This window comes from Callorhinus ursinus, unplaced genomic scaffold (assembly GCF_003265705.2).
Source record: "Callorhinus ursinus isolate GAN/ISIS: 27379988/994484 unplaced genomic scaffold, GSC_fseal_2.0 scaffold71, whole genome shotgun sequence".
NCBI classification, from domain to species: domain Eukaryota; kingdom Metazoa; phylum Chordata; class Mammalia; order Carnivora; family Otariidae; genus Callorhinus; species Callorhinus ursinus.
This window is the reverse complement of record NW_027397133.1, coordinates 110,214-129,438: the sequence shown is the minus strand read 5'-3', so window position 1 is coordinate 129,438 and position 19,225 is coordinate 110,214. Positions and strand designations below refer to the sequence as shown.

The 19,225-nt window shown below is 41.7% G+C and overlaps 2 protein-coding genes across 7 annotated transcripts in view; one reads left to right on the top strand and one right to left on the bottom strand.

The window, feature by feature from the left end:
- Positions 1–19,225, top strand: part of ZNF613 (zinc finger protein 613) — a 65,061-nt gene that overhangs the window by 24,349 nt on the left and 21,487 nt on the right. For 3 of the 6 annotated variants that reach the window (XM_073886428.1, XM_025849517.2, XM_025849521.2), the window contains exon 1: positions 15,184–15,662. The exons of 2 other annotated variants lie outside the window; for them this stretch is intronic. The gene's annotated coding sequence lies outside the window, so the exon portion shown is untranslated. Of the gene's footprint in view, positions 1–15,183; positions 15,707–19,225 lie in introns of those variants that run through there. One more of the 6 variants, XM_025849518.2, reaches the window with a different exon arrangement.
- LOC112806980 (uncharacterized) lies at positions 130–11,656 on the bottom strand. The gene is given in 6 exon segments (XM_073886434.1): positions 130–1,139; positions 1,142–2,779; positions 3,605–3,697; positions 3,994–4,120; positions 8,256–8,439; positions 10,428–11,656. Coding segments are annotated over 5 exon segments (1,929 nt in total). The 5' UTR covers positions 8,271–8,439; positions 10,428–11,656; the 3' UTR covers positions 130–1,083.

Genomic DNA, 19,225 nt, shown 5'->3' with positions numbered 1-19,225 from the left:
TTGTGTGATGCACCATTATTTTATGTACTAAGTTCTCCATTTAAATCTGTCAAGTCATCAACTGTGTGCTGCATTCTAATTTCATTGTTAATTATGTGGGGGGAAAAATTTTACCATGGAGTCGATGAAAAAACATTTTACTCAAGGAATGTTCAAAATCTTCCAGGCCCATTTACGAATACCAGGAAATGGATGGCAGGGGAGGAGATATTCAGTATTTTATTAAGATTTCTTACTAAAATAATGAACCACGTAGTTCAATTACAACTTATGTAGCAGTGTAATGATATAAAGATTCAATGCAGATTATTCTTTTTTTAAAAAGATTTTATTTATTTATTTATTTGACAGAGACAGCGAGAGAAGGAACAAAAGCAGGCGGAGTGGGAGAGGGAGAAGCAGGCTTCCCTCTGAGCAGGGAGCCCGATCAGGGGCTTGATCCCAGGACCCTGGGATCATGACCCGAGCCAAAGGCAGACGCTTAACGACTGAGCCACCCAGGTGCCCCTCAATGCAGATTATTCTATTGGCAAGTTTTGTGTACATTGAAGTACGTGTACTAGGGAGTCACAATTGCTATGCTAACACATGCAATTCCCAATTATGAACAATCATTTTAATAATAAAAATAGATGTAAAACACATATTCTCACATAGTTCTGATATAATATTTGCTTTGTTTTCTGCCAAGTGTATTTATTTACATACTTAAAATGTTCCATAATGCTGCTTATTATGTCACAATTACAGGAAATGACAACCCTCATAAAATGATACCCATGAAAGATGATACCTCAGATTCATTCAAGTATATAATTTTTTCATCAGTGTCAATTCTCTGATACCAGTGTAGCTGGATTTCGTGCCAACAATATCCTCACAATCAATACAGACACACACAGATGTTCCCTCCTACTCGTTCCCTTGGGCTACATTCAGTTGACATGTATGGAGGAAGGTATTTCCTCCTGTCTGGCATTCTACCCAGTACCATTCTCTTATAAGCAATGAGGTGTGAGTCTGGGGGAAAAAATGTGTCCACATCTGTAGTCTTAAGGTTTCACTCCTATGTAAACTCTGGTGTCATCCACTATTCACTTTCAATGACAACTTCTGAATATTTACTTCATTCATGATTTCTCTCCTCTATGAGTTTTCTGATGTAAAATGAGGCTGAATTTGTGAGAGAAAGTTTTCCAACACTCACTGCATCCATAAGGTTTCTCTCCTGTGTGAGTTCTTTGATGTATAATAAGATGTGACTTCTGGACGAAAGATTTCTGACATTCACTGCATTCATGGGGTTTTTCTCCTGTATGTGTCTTCTGATGCAAAACGAGGCTGAACTTGATAGGAAAAGTTTTCCCACATTCACTGCATCCATAGGGTTTCTCTCCTGTATGGATTCTCTGATGAATAATAAGGCTAAACTTGTGAGAGAAAGTTTTCCCACACTGGAGGCATTCATAAGGTTTCTCTCCCGAGTGAATTCTCTGATGAATAAGGAGATAGGACTTCCGGCTGAAGGCTTTGTGACATTCACTGCATTCATAAGGTTTCTCTCCAGTGTGAGACCTCTGATGAATAGTGAGGTGTGACTTCTGGGTGAAAGCTTTCTGACACTGATTGCATTCATAAGGTTTCTCACCCGTATGTGTTCTTTGGTGAAGGATGAGACTAAACTTGATGGAGAAGGTTTTTCCACATTCATTGCACCCATAGGGTTTCTCTCCTGTATGAGTTCTCCAGTGAGTATTGAGGAGTGACTTTACACTAAAGCCTTTTCCACATTCACTGCAATGATAGGGTTTCTCTCCTGTGTGCGTTCTCTGATGTCTGATAAGCTCAGATCTCTGAATGAAGGCTTTTCCACATTCACTGCATCCATAAGGTTTTTCCCCTGTATGAGTTTTTTGATGTAAAATGAGGCTAAACTTAAGGGGGAATGTTTTCCCACATTTATCGCAGCCATAGGGTTTCTCTCCCGTGTGAGATCTCCGATGAATAATGAGCTGTGACTTGTTGCTGAAGCTTTTCTCACACTCACCACATCTGTAGGGCTTCTCTCCTGTATGAGTTCTTTGATGTGAAGTGAGTTGTGACTTATCGCTGAAGCTTTTCTGACATATATGACATTCAAACCGTTTCTCTCCTGTGTGAGTTCTCTGATGTTTATTAAGGCATGACTTATCAGTAAAAGCTTTCCCACATTTATTGCATCCATAAGGTTTTACTCCTGTATGGGTTCTCTGGTGTAAAATGAGATGGGATTTCTGGCTGAAGGCTTTCTCACACCTACTGCAACCATAGGGTTTCTCTCCGATGTGTGTTTGCTGATGCTTACTGAGGTCTGACTTCTGGGAAAAGGCTCTCCCACAGTCACTGCAGTTATACTGTTTCTCTCCTGTTTGAGTTTTCCAATGTTCTATAAGCTGTGACTTATGGCTAGAAGCCTTGAAATGTTCATTATATTCATTGTATTCTTCTCCAGTATGAATTTCCTCACGTTTAGTATAAAGAAATAATTTGTCATATCCATTAAATTCAACTTTGTTTCTTGCATAGCTTTTATTCTGAATAATGTACTCTACATTAGGTTTCAAATGTTTCCCAAGTATGTCAAATGTATGGGATCTTTGTGCTAAAGGGACATCAAAGTTTAGGCTTAGACACAGTATTTTTCTAAATGCATTATTTTTCTGGTGACTCTCCATAGTTTCAAGGTTGCCTTGATTGTCTTGGTGCTCGTCTGTATGACAATCAACTTGCCAGGTGTCTTCTAGAAAGGAGACCAATGAGCCTCAATGACCATGAAATAGAAGGAATGGAATTCCATAGCAAAGGCCAAGCAGAGGAGAAGAAATGGGACTGGGTATACAGTGAAAGTCTGAGACATTTCTAAGTGGAAGGAGGGGGAAAATGGAATAAACTACAGAATGTGGAGACAAGAGACAATTTATGAATGCTGAGTATATTAGAAAAGAAGGCTATAACCATGCATTAAGGGGATGGAGATGAGAAGGCAGGCAAACTGAGGATGCCAGGGAGAAAAATTAGGAGAACAAGTTCCAAGATGAACTAGAGTGGGATCTGATCCAAATACATGAGAAGAAATGTATTCTTTTATTTTTATTTTTTGGAAAACTTTTTTTTTTTAAGTAGGCTCCACACTCAACATGGTGCTTGAACTCACAACCCTGAACACATTCTACCAAATGAGCCAGCCAGGCACCCCCAGAAATGTATTCTTTTAAAAACCAAGCAAAAGAATCCTAATATGGAGAGATTAAAAAGTGGAGTCAAGGGGCACCTTGGTGGCTCAGTCGGTTAACTGTCTGACTCTTGATCTCACCTCAGGTCTTGATCTCAGGGTCGTGAATTCAAGCCCTGTGTTGGGTTCCACCCTGGGCATGGAACCTACTTAAAAAAAAAAAAAAAAAAAAAGTGGAGTCAGTATTGATGTATGTGGGAACTTATGTCCCCCGTGCTGTCACATTCAGAGCTTAAAAACTTCCAAGATTTCTCCAAATAATAGGTGCCTCCCTGTTTCTGACCAAATAGGAATTTACTTCCATTTATGCCACAGGGTTGGTTTTTCACTCACCTGGATAAATCTGACTCTGGATTTCTTCCTCTGTTATCCATGGTGTTCCATGTTCCAACTGGTAGAAAGCATCTGCTTTGGTAATTTGATACCCTACTCAAGGAAAATTATAGCGGATCCATGGACACAAATACTTGGGCTAAAAGGCCTCTGAAAAGTGGGGAAGGTTATATTGAAAGGCCTGAACAACTTGGATCTTAGCCAAATAAAGGCCTTTTACTTTAGGATTGAAAGAAAAGCACTCTGTTAGAGGCCAGAAGGTACTAAAATCAATGATATATGAAACTCAAGTTCAAAAAGGTAAGGTGCTTTTAAGGCTCCACACATTTCATCACTGAGAAAGGAAAGGAAATTGATTGCCTACATTACCCTGAGAAAGCTCTGCTTACCCAGTGATACTAGGTTGCTATAATTTTCCAACATCACATCTTGATACAGGTTCTTCTGAATGGGGTCCAATAGCTGCCACTCCTCCCATGTGAAAACCACAGCCACATCCTTGAATGACAGTGACCCCTGAAATAGAACATTCCTATTCATTTCTAAAGGGATTATCATTGGTTAATACTATGAAGATAAGTATAATATAATACTTTTTCTTATGGTAAAGTCATCTGACTGCTTTCTGTATAACTAGCGTTGCATTATACTTAGTAGGAAAAACTAATTTTTTATTTAAAATATCCTGTCTTTGTGCTTCCAATCATTCATTGATGTACATGTTCACTCTCACAAAAGAGAAATAGGACATCCTGAAATCCTTTAATCTAGGAACCATCTACAATCTATGTGAAAGCACCTATAGTCAGATACTGCACTAGATACTCCTTATTTTATATAAGACCCTCTCCTACCCTGAAGGAGCATACTAGCTTGCAGAGAGAGGAATGTAAGTGCACAAGAGTATACATTTACATAGGGCGAGAAAGAAATATATACCATGTGGGCACCAATGGGGAGGAGAAAAATTACAAAGGTTGAACTTCAGGAGCAGAACTCCTCCTCAGAGAGGGGAGGAGAGAGGTGAATGGAATTCAAGAAAGAAGTAACATGAATGACAGCACAATGAAAAACCATGAGCATTTAAAACACTGCAAATACATTTCTTCCTAAGTTGTGAAATCAAATGACTGAATTTAGAGCAGGTAGAGCACACTATAAGCACTCAAAAAATTTTTCACTTATTTTTTTTGTTGCTTAAATGTTGACAGGTATAGACTTTCAAGGTACTGGGTTAAGTTTAGTATTAGCATTTAGTAAGTTACAGAAAAGTACATAAACTGTAACCTAAATTATGACAATGGATATTAGGTTCTGTGTGGTAAAGGGCTGACTCAGCAGGCCTGGTTTGCCCAAGCCCTGCACACTCCAAGGAAAGGCCGGTCTTCAGGAGAACCGGCCCTTGACTTGGTCATGGGAGATAAGCTCTGAGCCACTGTAATATCCAGCCCGCTACAGGTGTTTTCACATTCCTGAGGCCTAGGCTATGCTCTATCAGTTTGAATTTTGGGGGGCTGGAGACTGAGTAGCTGAGGTCAGCCATCTATGCTGAATGCCTGTGTTGACTGACTTCCAATAAATCCTAGATACCTAGGGGCACGTGAACTTCCCTGGATGGCAATACCTCCCACCTGTTGTAACATATCATTGCTGGGAGAATTAAATGACATTCAAGCCACTCCACTGGCGAGGACAACTGGAAGCTGGTGCCTGGTCTCTCCTGGACTCTACTCTGTGTCTTTTGCCTTTGTTGACTTTAGTCTGTATCTTTTCACTATAATAATTCATAACTATAAGAGCTTTGAGTCCTTTTGAGTTCTTTTAGAGAATCATTGAACCTGAGGGTGGGCCAAGGACCCCCAACTCAAATATATACAAATTCATAGTTACGTATGTAAATGCTGACAGGGGAAGTCAAAAGGATACACCTATGTTTTTATATAGTTTATCTTGAGGATGGTGAAAAAGGATTAATGGGGAACTTAAGTGTTTAGCTCTAGAAACTTCTGTACTATTTCAAACTTTGGCACTGAGAATATTTTAAGCTTTACTAATTAATTGGATTTTTAAAATTTATTTTTATTTTTTAATTTTTTTGGGGGAATATTTTTAAAATAGAAGAAATGGATTATGAACTGAGATTATGAAGGACACATTCTAAGACTTTGCTAATAGATATAACTTGGAAATGTTTGCTAATTAATATAAATTGGGGTTTCTCAACCTCAACCCTACTGACATTTTGGGCTGGAAAACTTTTTGTGGTGGAGGCCTGTATTGTGTGTTGTAGGATGTTTAGCAGCATCCCTGGCCTCTATTTACTAGATCCTATTAGCAGTTATGATAATTAAAAAATGTCTCTGGACATTGTCAAATGTCCCTTGGGCAGACAAAATCATCCCGAATTGAGAACCATTGATTTAAAGAAAAAACTAAATTGTGAGGGCTGTTTGTGGAAGACCAAATAATGGTCTTAGAATCCATCCATTTTTCTTGATGATCTAGATGTTATCCCTGGATAAAGTCAGACCTTCAGGAGCCGATGGACTTGAGCTACAGTTTTGGAACCCTGAAGCACTCTGCTCATTGAGTGTGGTTTTGATATAACACCACTGGCTTTTCTGAGGATGGCTGATAAAATACCACTTTATTGGTGGTTTGCTATAGAGGGAACTGAGCACTAAACAATCTCAGTAATGACCTATCAAAGACACTTCTTCCTACTTACATGACAGGAACGATCTACTTTTCTAGAGGAGTTTTCTCCTTAAGGCAAATCGCCAACGATTTTTTATTGCTGGCCATGTGGGAGATTATATTTCCCAAGGATTACCACAATAGTATGTCCCATTCCAAACCTTCTGCAATGTGACCTTGTCACTCTCCCATCAAGAGGTAGAGCCTCTTCCCCTTCCCTTGAATCTAGTTTGTCTTAGGGACTTCCTTGTAACAAAGACAATGCAGCAGAAGTGATGATGCATAACTTCTGCAGCTAAAGCAGAAAAGGCCATGCAGTTTCAGTCTGGTTCTCTTAGAATCTAGCATCATGCTGTTGAGAAGCCCAAACCACAAAGGGAGACCATGCATAAATACTCCAGTCAAGAGCCTCAGCTGTCTAGTTTTTGAGTCATGTCATCCTGGAAAACAGATAGAGAAATGAAAAAGCCTTCAGATGATTCCAGTCCCCAACCTTTGAGTCTTCCCAGCTGAGGTTTCAGACATCACCGTGTGGAGATAAACTGTGCAATGAAGGATGAACACGGCAATCTGGGTTGTCCACACCCTGCACATGCCAAAGAAAGGTTTGGGGCTTACCTGTTCATACGTAGGAAGTCCTAGAAATATCTTTACCTGAGAGCCTTGGGCTACACCAGATAATTCATACTATCAATGTTGTTTATGGTGGGAGACTTGGGCACCATGGCAGCTTGCCTTCTGAAAGGGCTGGAGACTAAAGTCAGCCATTCGTGTAGTCAGCATTGCCTATGTGTCCAACCCAAATAAAAACCCTGGAAATGAAGGCTTGAGTGAGCTTCCCTAACTAGCAGTATTCAAAATGTGCTGTTACAAGTCATTGCTGGGAAAATCCAACACTGTCTACGTGACTCCACTCAGAACAAGTGGAAGCTTCTGCCTGGTGTCTCCTGGTTCAGGCCTTATGTACCTTTTTGCTTTTGCTGTAATAAACTATAATTGGGAGTATAACAATGTTTCTGAGTACTCTGAGTTCTTCTAGCAAATCATCGAACCTGAGAGTGGTCTTGGGAACCTACAAACATGTAAGACACCACCATGGGCCCTTTCTTACTTCCTGACCCACTGAATCCATGAGAATGGATTAAAAATAAATGCATACCACCAGGTTTCAGGGTGACGATATGCAGCAATGGGTAAGTGGGACGGGGAATACGAAAGACAAGTTTGTAGCTCGATTTTATAAACTGTTTAGAACTTTCTGGGTTATAATCTATGTTCTAACTTAAAACAACTTGTATAGGGGCGCCTGGGTGGCTCAGTCGTTGGGCGTCTGCCTTCGGCTCAGGTCATGATCCCAGGGTCCTGGGATCGAGCCCCGCATCGGGCTCCCTGCTCCGCGGGAAGCCTGCTTCTCCCTCTCCCACTCCCTCTGCTTGTGTTCCCTCTCTCGCTGTCTCTCTCTGTCAAATAAATAAAAATCTTAAAAAAAAAAAAAAAAGACAAAACCTAGAAACTAGTTAAAAAAAAAAAAACTTGTATAATGGGGCGCCTGGGTGGCTGAGTCAGTTGGGCGTCTGCCTTTGGCTTGGGTCATGGTCTTGGGGTCCTGGCATTGAGCCCCACGGCAGGCTCCCTGCTCAGTGGAGAGCCTGCTTCTCCTTCTCCTCCCTGCTCGTGCTCTCTCTCGCTATCTCTGTGTCTCTCAAATAAATTCTTTAAAAAATAGTAATAATAATTTGTATAAACATACGATTTACATATTCTTGTAGCAACCTGGCTGTGAAGTTGATCCTTTAACTTTTTCCCAAATTCTGACATTTATCTCTTCATGCTATATCTGGTATAGAGTAGTCCTCATAAATACAAATAAACATATTCTTTTAATACATGTATTATTAAGCCTCCTCAAACCCACGGAAGGCCTAATGGAAAATAAATATTTAAATAAACTCACTTGGGACTTGGACATTTTCTGGAGCCCTTATATACCATCAGAAAGTCTAATATCTGCTCTGTTGTTGATTCTGGGCTCTATTCTGAAGCTCTAGTTCAAGGTCTCTGGTCAAGGATGCAGTGTTGATCTTCGTACCTTCACTTCCTTCCCTCATAGGAACTATTTTATCCCAGGAAGCCAGGACCTGGGGATTACAGAAATTGTGTGAGTCTAACAGATTTTTCTGAGTTGTTTGAGTCCTTATTTGTATGTATATATGTATTTTAGATATACACAAATATATATATATCTAAAATATATGGTTTCTTTAGGTGGTAGGTTAATATGATAGTCTAAAGAAAGAAAGAGGGGCGCCTGGGTGGCTCAGGTCATGATCCCAGGGTCCTGGGATCGAGCCCCGCATTGGGATCCCTGCTCTGTGGGGAGCCTGCTTCTCCCTCTCCCACTCCCCCTGCTTGTGTTCCCTCTCTCGCTGTGTCTCTCTCTGTCAAATAAATAAAATCTTAAAAAAAAAAAAGTAATATGTATTACCTGATGACTTATTTTTCAATAAACATAATTACTTTATTTTGTTATTTTTTTAAGATTTTATTTATTCATTTGAGACACAGAGATAGAGAGCATGAGCAGGGAAAACATAATTATTTTATAATAAAGAAATACAAACAAACCTGTCATCATTAAATTATGTAATTTTACCAAAACTGTACTCAAAACTAAATCTGCACTTAGAGAAAGACCATTACTAAGAAGTGGGGGGGGGGGGAAGTCCAGTGAGAAATTTTTAAAAACCTAAAAAATCTAGAGAAACAGGTATAAATACTGGAATACTGCTTGCTAACCTGTCTTGGGTATCTACTGTGTGATCTTTAACTGTATGAGTAGTTAGCACAGTTTATTTTTTGTTTTTGTTTAACAAATGGAAAAGAGTCTCAGAGAGGTTGAGAAACTTGCTCAAGTTCACATAGTAAAGTGGCAGAATATGGATAAAAACCTTAGGTCTGCCCAAATCCAAAGTCCATATTCTTTTCTCTGAGTTAAACTTACCTGCAGGTGTTCTAACTGCTTACCTGGAAAACCTACAAGAATCAATTAGTAATTACATCAGAAATAAGAGTTCAGTAAAGAAAGATTAAAAAAAAATAGCTGCTTTTATATGTACCAGAAAATAAAAAATAAAATAATCATTGGAGACCCTCAAAGATAAGAAACGAAGCTGCCCCAAGCACTGAACTCCCCAGAAGCCACCCCATTCACTGACCACCCCCAAAGATCATTCAATCACTGATCCCTCCCCCCCAAGTACATCCCAAACACCGACTTAAGCAAAGGACATCAAAAGCACTAAACTAGGGGCACCTGGGTGGCTCAGCCGGGTTAAGTGTCTGCCTTCGGCTGGCGTCATGATCCCTGGGTCCTGGGATCGAGCCCCGACTTGGGCTCTCCGCTCAGCCGAGGAACCTGCTTCTACTTCTCCCTGTGTGTGTGATCTCTCTCACTTTCGCTCTCAAATAAATAATAAAATCTTAAAAAAAAAAAAAGCACTAAAGTATCTACCACAGATGTCTCAGTCACTGAACCCCCACCCTCCCAACACCATGAATATTCCCACCATGGACAGTGGCATTCGTAAACCGTCCCAAGGACGTCCTGATGAGTGACGTGCTCCAAGGATTCTTCAGTCACTGACCTTTTTCCAAGGATGGTCCAATTGCTGACAGCCCCTCAAGGCCGTCCTAAGTACTAATCTTCCGCATAATTCCTTTTCAGGCACTGACACCCTCAAAGACACCCCCATTCCTGACTTCCTTCATGAACACCCTAAACACTGACCTCCCATCATTCATCCTCAATCAGTGACCTTACCTGAAAGACGCCCCAATCACTGACCTATCCCAAGGGCATCCAAATCACTGATCCACTGTCTAGGTAACGCCAATCACTGATTTGCCTCCAAGATCGCCCCAGTCACTGACCTCCCCTACAAAGCAATACCCCAAGCTCTAACACCTTTCTCCAGGCCACTCCAATCCCGGATCGTCCCCAGGCCTGCACCATTTCCTACTACCCCGCTCCCTCAAATCACAGAATGCATCTCCCACCCCACAACGGCTTGTTTCTCTCACGGACAACCCAAGCCTCCCCTACCATTAACTCCAAATCTCCACAAACCTCGCTCAACCTTATTCCGCTCCCAGAACGCGAAACTGAGACCCCTTAATAGAGCCTTCGCGCACCAGTTGGGAGGGTGGGAAGAGCCACGGCCCATCACTTCGGCTTCAGACGCGACTGTTCCACCTCACGAAGTCAAGTTTAACGTTTGTGGCATCCGAGTCTACAGGCTGCCAAACCACCACCCCGGGGGCGTCCTTCCACTGACGAAGATTCCGTTCAGCTTTCGGTCTTTTAGACAAAGACACTGTGAGAGAGTATGGCGACGCCCTCCTGGCCAATTTATGTGGGAGCCGCCATATTGGAAGACCGGTCGTACAACTCACTTTTCTGCCCGAGAGAATAGTACTAGTCCGCCTTACGTCAGTTGTGAGCGCCACAAAGGGCAATGCGCATGCTCCCGTCTCTATGGCTTCCGGAGGCGCACCAAGCCCAAAGGCCGTCGCCTCCGCTTTGCGGGCTGGTGCGTGCCAAGCGCAAAACTTTACAGCGGCGCGACCATCTTGAAAAAGGTGCACTTGTCCGTACAGGAAAGGGAGTTGTGCTTTAAGGGGTGGAAACCATTGGAGCAACCTTAGGGAATGCTTATAGAGGCCGGTATAGGGTTTCGAGAAGCCAAAGTAGTACGACAGAGGCAGTAGGCCTCACTGGGGGCACAGAGTAAACTACTAATTCAGTTTAAGGAAAAGATCTCTTCCTGCCAGGACTGGGGGTGGTGGTTAGGTGACATCTCCAGGGTGAAAGGTGAGAGGGCTCGTGCGTAAGTAGAGCTAGTAGTGAGGGAGGGGCTGTGCTCATCACCAAGGTAGAGGGTGGAGAAATGGGGGGGATAGAAGACTAGAAATTGTTGGTAGAAATTTCTTAAAAGGTTTTTATCCCAACTCAAACGTGTTCACATATAATTTCTAGTGAAGTAATTATTAAAATTGGAATTGAGTCAAAGGGAATGAAAAATATTTGTGGGGTAGATAATTCTAGATTGCTGTCCCAAACCGGTTCTATTGATGAATACATTTTACTGGCTGCTACCCTTCTTCAAAAACTGGATCCCGGGAAGAGGGTAGCTGGGTGGCGCAGTCGGTTAATCATCTCCTTTTCAGTTCAGGTCATGATCCCAGAGTCCTGGGATTGAGCCCCCGGGGCGAGGGCTCCCAGCTCAACGGGAAACCTGCTTTTCCCTCTCCCTCTGCCCACCCAACCGCCGCTTATACTCCCGTGCTTACTCTCACTCTGTCTCGAATAAATAAATAGAATCTTTTTTTTAAAAAGAACTTGATACTAAAACAAATAGCTAATTTATATTAAGTGTATACACATTTTTTGAACAGGGAACTATTTCAGGTGTAGTAATTACATTATCTTACTTAGCATTCTGAAAGCTGATGTGGAAATGTTGTCATTTGGAGCGAACAGCCAAGGAAGAATTCTGGAAACATCTTCAGTGTAAATAGGTGGTTTTATTAAAGCATGGGGACAGGACCTGTGGGCAGAAAGAGCTGCACTGGGATTGTGAGGAGCAATCGATTATATACACTCAATTTGGAGGAGGGTTAGGGATAGCATAAGTCTCTAAGGAATTTTGGAAGCAAGGTTTCTAGGACTTTGAGAGGGCTAGCTATTGTTAGGAAAAGGTCATTTATTACTGTCTAATAAAACCTTAATCATGATGATGTGGGAAACAAAGGCAGAAAAAAAATATTAAATTTCCTTACTACTTGCAGCCCTTTGGCAAGCCCTTGAGGTGGGCAGTTACATTCCTGTAGGGACTCAACTGCCTGGATGTTGACACTTTACTGAGGGCAAGAGGCAATCTTAGCCCGACCTCCAGGATCCTGTAAGTCTACTTTAACATATACAAATTCCTTTGGAACTTCCTTTGGAAACTTCCTTTGTCTCTATCCTCCCCCCCCCCCATGATACATGGTGGCAATCATCCCTGATGTATATCACCCACAGATAGACATCTGAAGAGTCTCACTGAGTAAGAGACAGGCGGGGGTAGGTAGGAAGAGATAGGGAGGGGGCTAGGTGATCAGACTCACAGGAATCCCAGAAATGCTGAGGTGTAATGAAACCAGATATAAGGGAACAAACCAGACCACCCTGCCCTGGGCGTCAGAGGTGGTGTCTTTTTATGATAGTCACATAGTGACCAACAAAGAATAACCAGACCCCAAAGAAAAAATAAGCCATTAAAGATGTTATCATCAATCCTCACTTAAACCAAGACATTACAAGAATGATAAGGCCACAAGTTCCCTGGTTAGTTCTAAATAAAAGACTGTTGGTGGAGGCCCATGTTGGCAACCCTGTCAGGACCCCTCTTACTCCTGAGAGCTTTTCCTGTATCCTTGCTTAATAAAGGATAATAAATAATAATTTATTAATTAATACAACTTAATAAAGTTTTAATAAATAAATAAACTTAATAATTAAATTAATAATACTTAATAAGTATTAATACTTTAATAAAACTTAATAAAATAAAATATAAATAATAAATTATAAATAAATTACTAATAGTATAATAGTAATAAATAAAATAAATAATAAAACTTAATAAAACTCTATCACTTTACTTACTCTCCTTTATTTGTGAGATTCATTCTTCAGCCCTTTGAGACAAGAACTTCACTCTCCTGCTTCAGTGACCCTTCAGATGTACATCAGTGGGCCACATGCTTGGTGGTTGATTGCTAATATATATCTTGGTGGGTGGAGATAAAGGAAGTTTCCAAAGGAATTTTTATAAGTTAAAGGAGACTTACAAGATCCTGGAGGTTGCGATAATGTTAAGCTAGGACTGCCTTTTGCCCTTAGCAAAATATTAACATTGAGGCAGTTGAGTTCCTAGAGGAAGGTCACTCTGCCTGTCTCAAAGACTTGTCAGTGGATGTAAGATTTAAGGAAATTTAATTTTTTTCTTTTGTCTTTGTTCCCCACCTCAAAAGCTATTGATGGTGTACCTAAATATTACCCTCACTTCACACATGGGGGGAAAAAAAGGCCAAGTCTATCAGAATGCCTATTTCCTCAAAATCTCATCAATCTTTTAATCTTTGCCCATCTTAAGAGTGAATAAAAATCTTATTTCAGGGGCACCTGGGTGGCACGGTTGGGCATCCAACTCTTGGTTTCATTCAGGTTGTGATCTCAGGGTTGGGAGATTGAGCCCTGTGTCAGGTCCCATGCTCACATGGAGTTTGTTTGAGACACTCTCTCCCTCTCCCTCTGACCCTGCCCCCTCTCAAATAAATAAATCTTTTGTTTTTGTTTTTTTTTTAAGATTTTATTTATTTATTTGACAGAGCAAGAGCACACAACCATGGGGAGCGGCAAGCAGAGACAGAGGTAGAAGCAGGCTCAATCCTGCGGGGTTCAATCCCAGGACCCTGGGATCATGACCCAAGCTGAAGGCAGATGCTCAATGGACTAAGCTACCCAGGCACCCTTGAAATAAATAAATCTTAAAAAAAATCTTATTTCAGTTTTTCTTTAATTTTATAAGCTGCTTGTTTACTTTGTGTGTATTTATAACTATTATTCTACCCCCATTCTCCTATATTGACAGACACCCTAGTTTGGGGCTATTATGAATAAAGGTGCTATGAATTTTCTTGTGTAAGTCTTCCTAAGGACATATCATTGTTTTTGAGTAAATATGTAGGAGTGGAATTGCTGCCTCATGTGGTTCTCAGTTTTAATTTATTTATTTAAGTAATCTCTACACCCAACATGGGGATTGAACACACAACCTAGAGATCAGGAGTTGCATGCTCTTCTGACTGAGCCAGTCAGGCGCCCCATGGTTCTGTTTTATTTTGCAATTCTCTTAAGCTTGAGTTAGTTTTGAAAGGATTTTTATTCTTTTAAAGATTTTGACAGTTTAAGTAATATGGATATACTAACAGTGGATTTTTAATTTGGGGACTTTATCCATAGATTTATCATAAAGGAAACTTCAGAATAACTCTTCCTGCAAATACAGTTCTCTGCACATAGGGATTTTACTTTCCTCATTCTTCCAGAAGTTATATGTTAGTTTTGCTTGGATTAGATTTGGTGTTTACATTATGATGACTATGTAAATACTATTTATAGCTCAGCCATGTAGTGTACTAGGATTATTTTTCCTTTCTTGTACAACTTTTAAATTCTCCCTGGAGTTGTCTTATTCCTTCCAGAAATTCTGGCCTTTGGTTCTCAGAAAGCCCCGCCCTTGGCACGGGCTCCACGTGGGAGCCCACTATCACGTGTGAATAACTTGCCACCTGGACATTGGGTTGGGACTGCTCTCCTCACCTTTCTGAGCTGTAACTGTGTCTCCCCACCACCTCCCTAAAGGGAAGCTTGGTTTCTCCCAGTCGCTGTTTTTTCGCTCCCATGGATGGCATTATCACTCTCCCTGTACCGGGAGTGCTTCTCCAGATACTTTTTTGTCCTCAAAAATCTTCCTCTCAGCCTCCACATCCAGTCAGAAGCGTTCCCAGGGTATTTGTCCTTTGGCCTTTATGTTTGCTCTTTTTCCTCCGTTGAAAGATTTTTTATTTTTGTACAGATACTTTTTTTTTTTTTAAGATTTTATATATTTGACAGAGAGGGACACAGCGAGAGAGGGGACACAAGCAGGGGCAGAGGGAGAGGGAGAAGCGGACTCCCCACTAAGCAGGGAGCCCGATGTTGGCCTCGATCCCAGGGCCCTGGGGTCACGACCTGAGCCGAAGGCTGACGCTTAACGACTGAGCCACCCAGGCGCCCGGATAGCTAACTTCTAAGATGGCTGCGCCTTATGTGATTTCCAAATCCTTCTTCGTGCAGAGTGGATTCCTTTTCTCGCCAACCCGCTGAGGTGGACTAGCCTACCGCATGTTTGACTTGTGTAAGTTCGAGCTTCTGAAAAGCAGTGCAGTTTGCAGCGCAGGATTTAAGGTGAAAGAAATGGGAGTACTTTCGGTAGGTTTTCACCGTACCGAGCCTTACCTGGCCATTCTGACCAAAACGGCCACTTCGCCTTGCGTACCTGGGTTACTGAAGGATGGCCGCCTCGGGGACCGGTAGCCAGATGGGCGCAGACATAGTGACTCCAGGAAAAGCCGGAAGTGCAAGCGGCCGTGCGCCGCAGAAACGCCTCTAGTCCTCGTCGGCCGCCGTCGCGGAGGCCGGGCGTGGGCGCGGCAGGAGTGTTCGCGGAAACGCGGCTGGTCGGAGGTCGCGGTGGGGTCCCTAGAAAATCGGGTCTGTGTGTGGTTCGGTTTGTGGAGCAGGAAGAGAGGACCAAGGTGTCTGTGGGTTCCCGGGAGGGTGGAGGAGTGGGGTCCGTTGGGGAGCGGAAGCAAGCGGGAGCCCGTGACGGGCGGTGTGTGGGTGCGGTGGCTTTGGAGTCGGTCCTGAAGGACTGGGGCTCAGTGATGACAGGCGTGTGGCGATCAGCGTTTCCGAGTCCGTCGTCAGGGTTTGGTTTCTGTCTGTAGCGCCCAGGGATTGAGGACTAGGGAGCGGGCGGTTTTTATCAGTGACAGTGTTGTCCCCTTCGGATTTGGGTTTTACCCTGCGGCTCGATGAGCTGGGGCGCACGGCCAGCGAACCCCGGTGTTTCGGGATTATTTCGGGGGCGGGGGGGCCCAGGTATGTCGGTTCTTGAGAGGTTCGGGACGGCTGAAGCAGATTGGTGGGTGGGTTGAGGCTCCACGGTTTCTCTCCCTCCAATCCAAGCCCCTAGTTTGCCTTTGGCTTTACACATCTCCTCTCGACCCCATAGTTACGAGAACTTGGTCGGAAATGGAGGATTAAAGACAACCAAAGTGGTTTCTGCTAAAGAGGAAGATTTTGCCCTTTCTGCAGGTTCTCTGTGCGTGAGCATACGCGCGCACACTTGGAAAGGTTTCTTTTCGGTGCCCCTGTAACACAAGGAAACTAACATTGCTGTTACCCCAGTTCTGTTCCCCGATGTTAGTAGCTGTTAACTTTTTTCATTTGTTTCCTCTTCAGTCTTTATTTTTCTATGTTTCACAATTCCAGTAACCTGCTGAAACACTGGCATAATTTGCCTCAATATTTAGTTTCATGTCATAAATACTATATAATAAACATAAGTTTTTTCTTTAAAAAAATTTTTTTAAACTAATGTAACAGTATATACCGTCAGGAGGCAAATCTGTGCCATTATGACTGGAATCACTTAATCTCTGCATGCATTTACGTAGAATTTAAAGATGTTTATGTTTAAATAATCTCTGCACCCAAGGCGGGGCTCAAACTCATAACCCTGAGATCAAGAGTTGCATGCTCCTGGGTGGCTCAGTTGGTTAAGCAACTGCCTTCGGCTCGGGTCATGATCCTGGAGTCATGGGATCGAGTCCCACATCGGGCTCCCTGCTCGTCGGGGAGTCTGCTTCTCCCTCTGACCCTCTTCCCTCTCGTGCTTTCTCTCTCTCATTCTCTCTCTCAAATAAATAAATAAACTCTTAAAAAAAAAAGTTGCATGCTCCATCGACTAAGCCAGCCAGGTGCCCCTACATAGAATTTAAATACTTAAATATTCAGCTATCACTTTTGGGAAAGTAGATTATGATTCTCCATTTACCTGTGTATGTGGTTTCCTGCCCCTCCTGCCCACCTTGATCTTTAATTTTTTGCCATTGTGAATAGTGTTTTTTAACTTTTTGTTCTCTTTCAATTTACTATCTCTTAGAAGAGCAATTACATTAAAAATACTTATTTTGGGGTACCTGGGTGGCTCAGTCGTTAAGCGTCTGCCTTCAGCTCAGGTCATGATCCCAGGGTCCTGGGATCAAGTCCTGCGTCAGGCTCCCTGCTCAGTGGGGAGCCTGCTTCTCCCTCTCCTCCCTACCTGTGCTCTTTCTCGCTCTCTCTCTCTCTCACATAAATAAATGAAATCTTTTAAAAAATAAAAAAATAAATAAAAATACTTATTTTGTTTCTGCTTACTTCACTGAATTTTTAGTATTAAGAACTTCCCATTCCCGGGCGCCTGGGTGGCTCAGTTGGTTAAGCAACTGCCTTCAGCTCAGGTCATGATCCTGGAGTCCCAGGATCGAGTCCCACATCAGGCTCCCTGCTCTGCGGGGAGTCTGCTTCTCCCTCTGACCCTCTTCCCTCTCGTGCTCTCTATCTCTCATTCTCTCTCTCTCAAATAAATAATAAAATAAAAAATCTTTAAAAAAAAAAAAAGAACTTCCCATTCCCTATGATTTTTATTAGAACGTTCATAGTTTTGTTTTTTTAAGATTTTATTTGACAGAGAGACACAGCAAGAGAGGGAATACAAACAGGGAGAGTGGGAGAGGGAGAAGCAGGCTCCCCACTGAGCAGGGAGCCCGACGCGGGGCTCGATCCCAGAACCCTGGGATCATGACCTGAGCCGAAGGCAGACGCCTAACGACTGAGTCACCCAGGCGCCCCTAGAATGTTCCTAGTTTAAAGAATTTTACATTTGAACACCTCTTATGCCTACCACCTAGATTTTGTCATCGTGATTTTGTTTCTTTTATCCCATATCTATCCATATATCACTTCTCAATCATTAATCTACATTTTTTAACATGTATTTCAAAGTAAGTAGCAGACATTTATATATTTTTCCCTAAATGTTTCAGCAAGCATATAATTAGACTTCTACCTGTAGCAACTACTAATCTTTCTGTCTCTATAGATTTGCCCGTCCTGGACATTTCGTGTAAATGATGCAAATGCAGTCATATGCTATGTGCACTTTTGTGATTGGTTTCTTTCACTTAATGTAAGAGGCTTATCCATGTGGTAACATGTATGTGTACTTCATTCCTTTTTATATACCTGAATAATATCCCATTGTGTGGATATAACACATTTTGTTTATCCTTTCATCAGCTGAATAATATTTGGGTTGTTTCCACATTTTGGCTATTATAAATAATGCTCCTGGGGCACCTGGGTGGCTCAGTCGGTTAAGCATCTGCCTTCCCCTCAGGTCATGATCCTGGGGTCCTGGGATCAAGCCTCCTGTAGGGCTCTCTGCTTGGTGGGGAGTTGGCTTCTCCCCCTCCCTCTGCCTGTCTGCCTGCTTGTGCTCTCTCTCTCTGTCAAATAAACGAATAAAATATTTTAAAAATAAATAAATAAATCTCCTTGAACATTTGTGTACAAACTTAAAAGAAAATTCCATTGTAATTAACATAGTGTTAATTAATTTGTACAATATAGTAATTCAACAATTCCATATGTTACTCAGTGCTCATCAAGATATGTGTACTCTTATCCCCTTCATCTATTTCACCAATTCCCCCTCTTGTAGCCGTCATTTTGTTCCACATAGTTAAGAGTCTGTTTTTTGGTTTGTTTCTCTCTCTCTTTTAAGTTTATTTATTTAAGTAACCTCTGCACCCAACATGGGGCTTGAACTCATGACCCAGATATCAAGAGTTGCAAGTTTCTTCGACTGAGTCAGCCAGGAACCCCAGTTTGTCTCTTTTTTTGTTGTTGTTCATTGTTTTGTTTCTTAAATTCCATATATGAATGAAATCATATGGTATTTGTCTTTCTCTGACTGGCTTATTTCACTTAGCATTATACTCTGTCGATCCATTCATATTGTTGCAAACGGCAAGATTTCATTCTTTTTTATGGCTGAATAATATTCCATTATATATTATGTATATAATATATACCATATAATACCAACATATACAAATAATATTCCATTGTATATTATATATATTATGTATATAATACATGCATATTATATATAGTTATGATAAATATATGTTATGTATATATACATGCATACACACATATATATA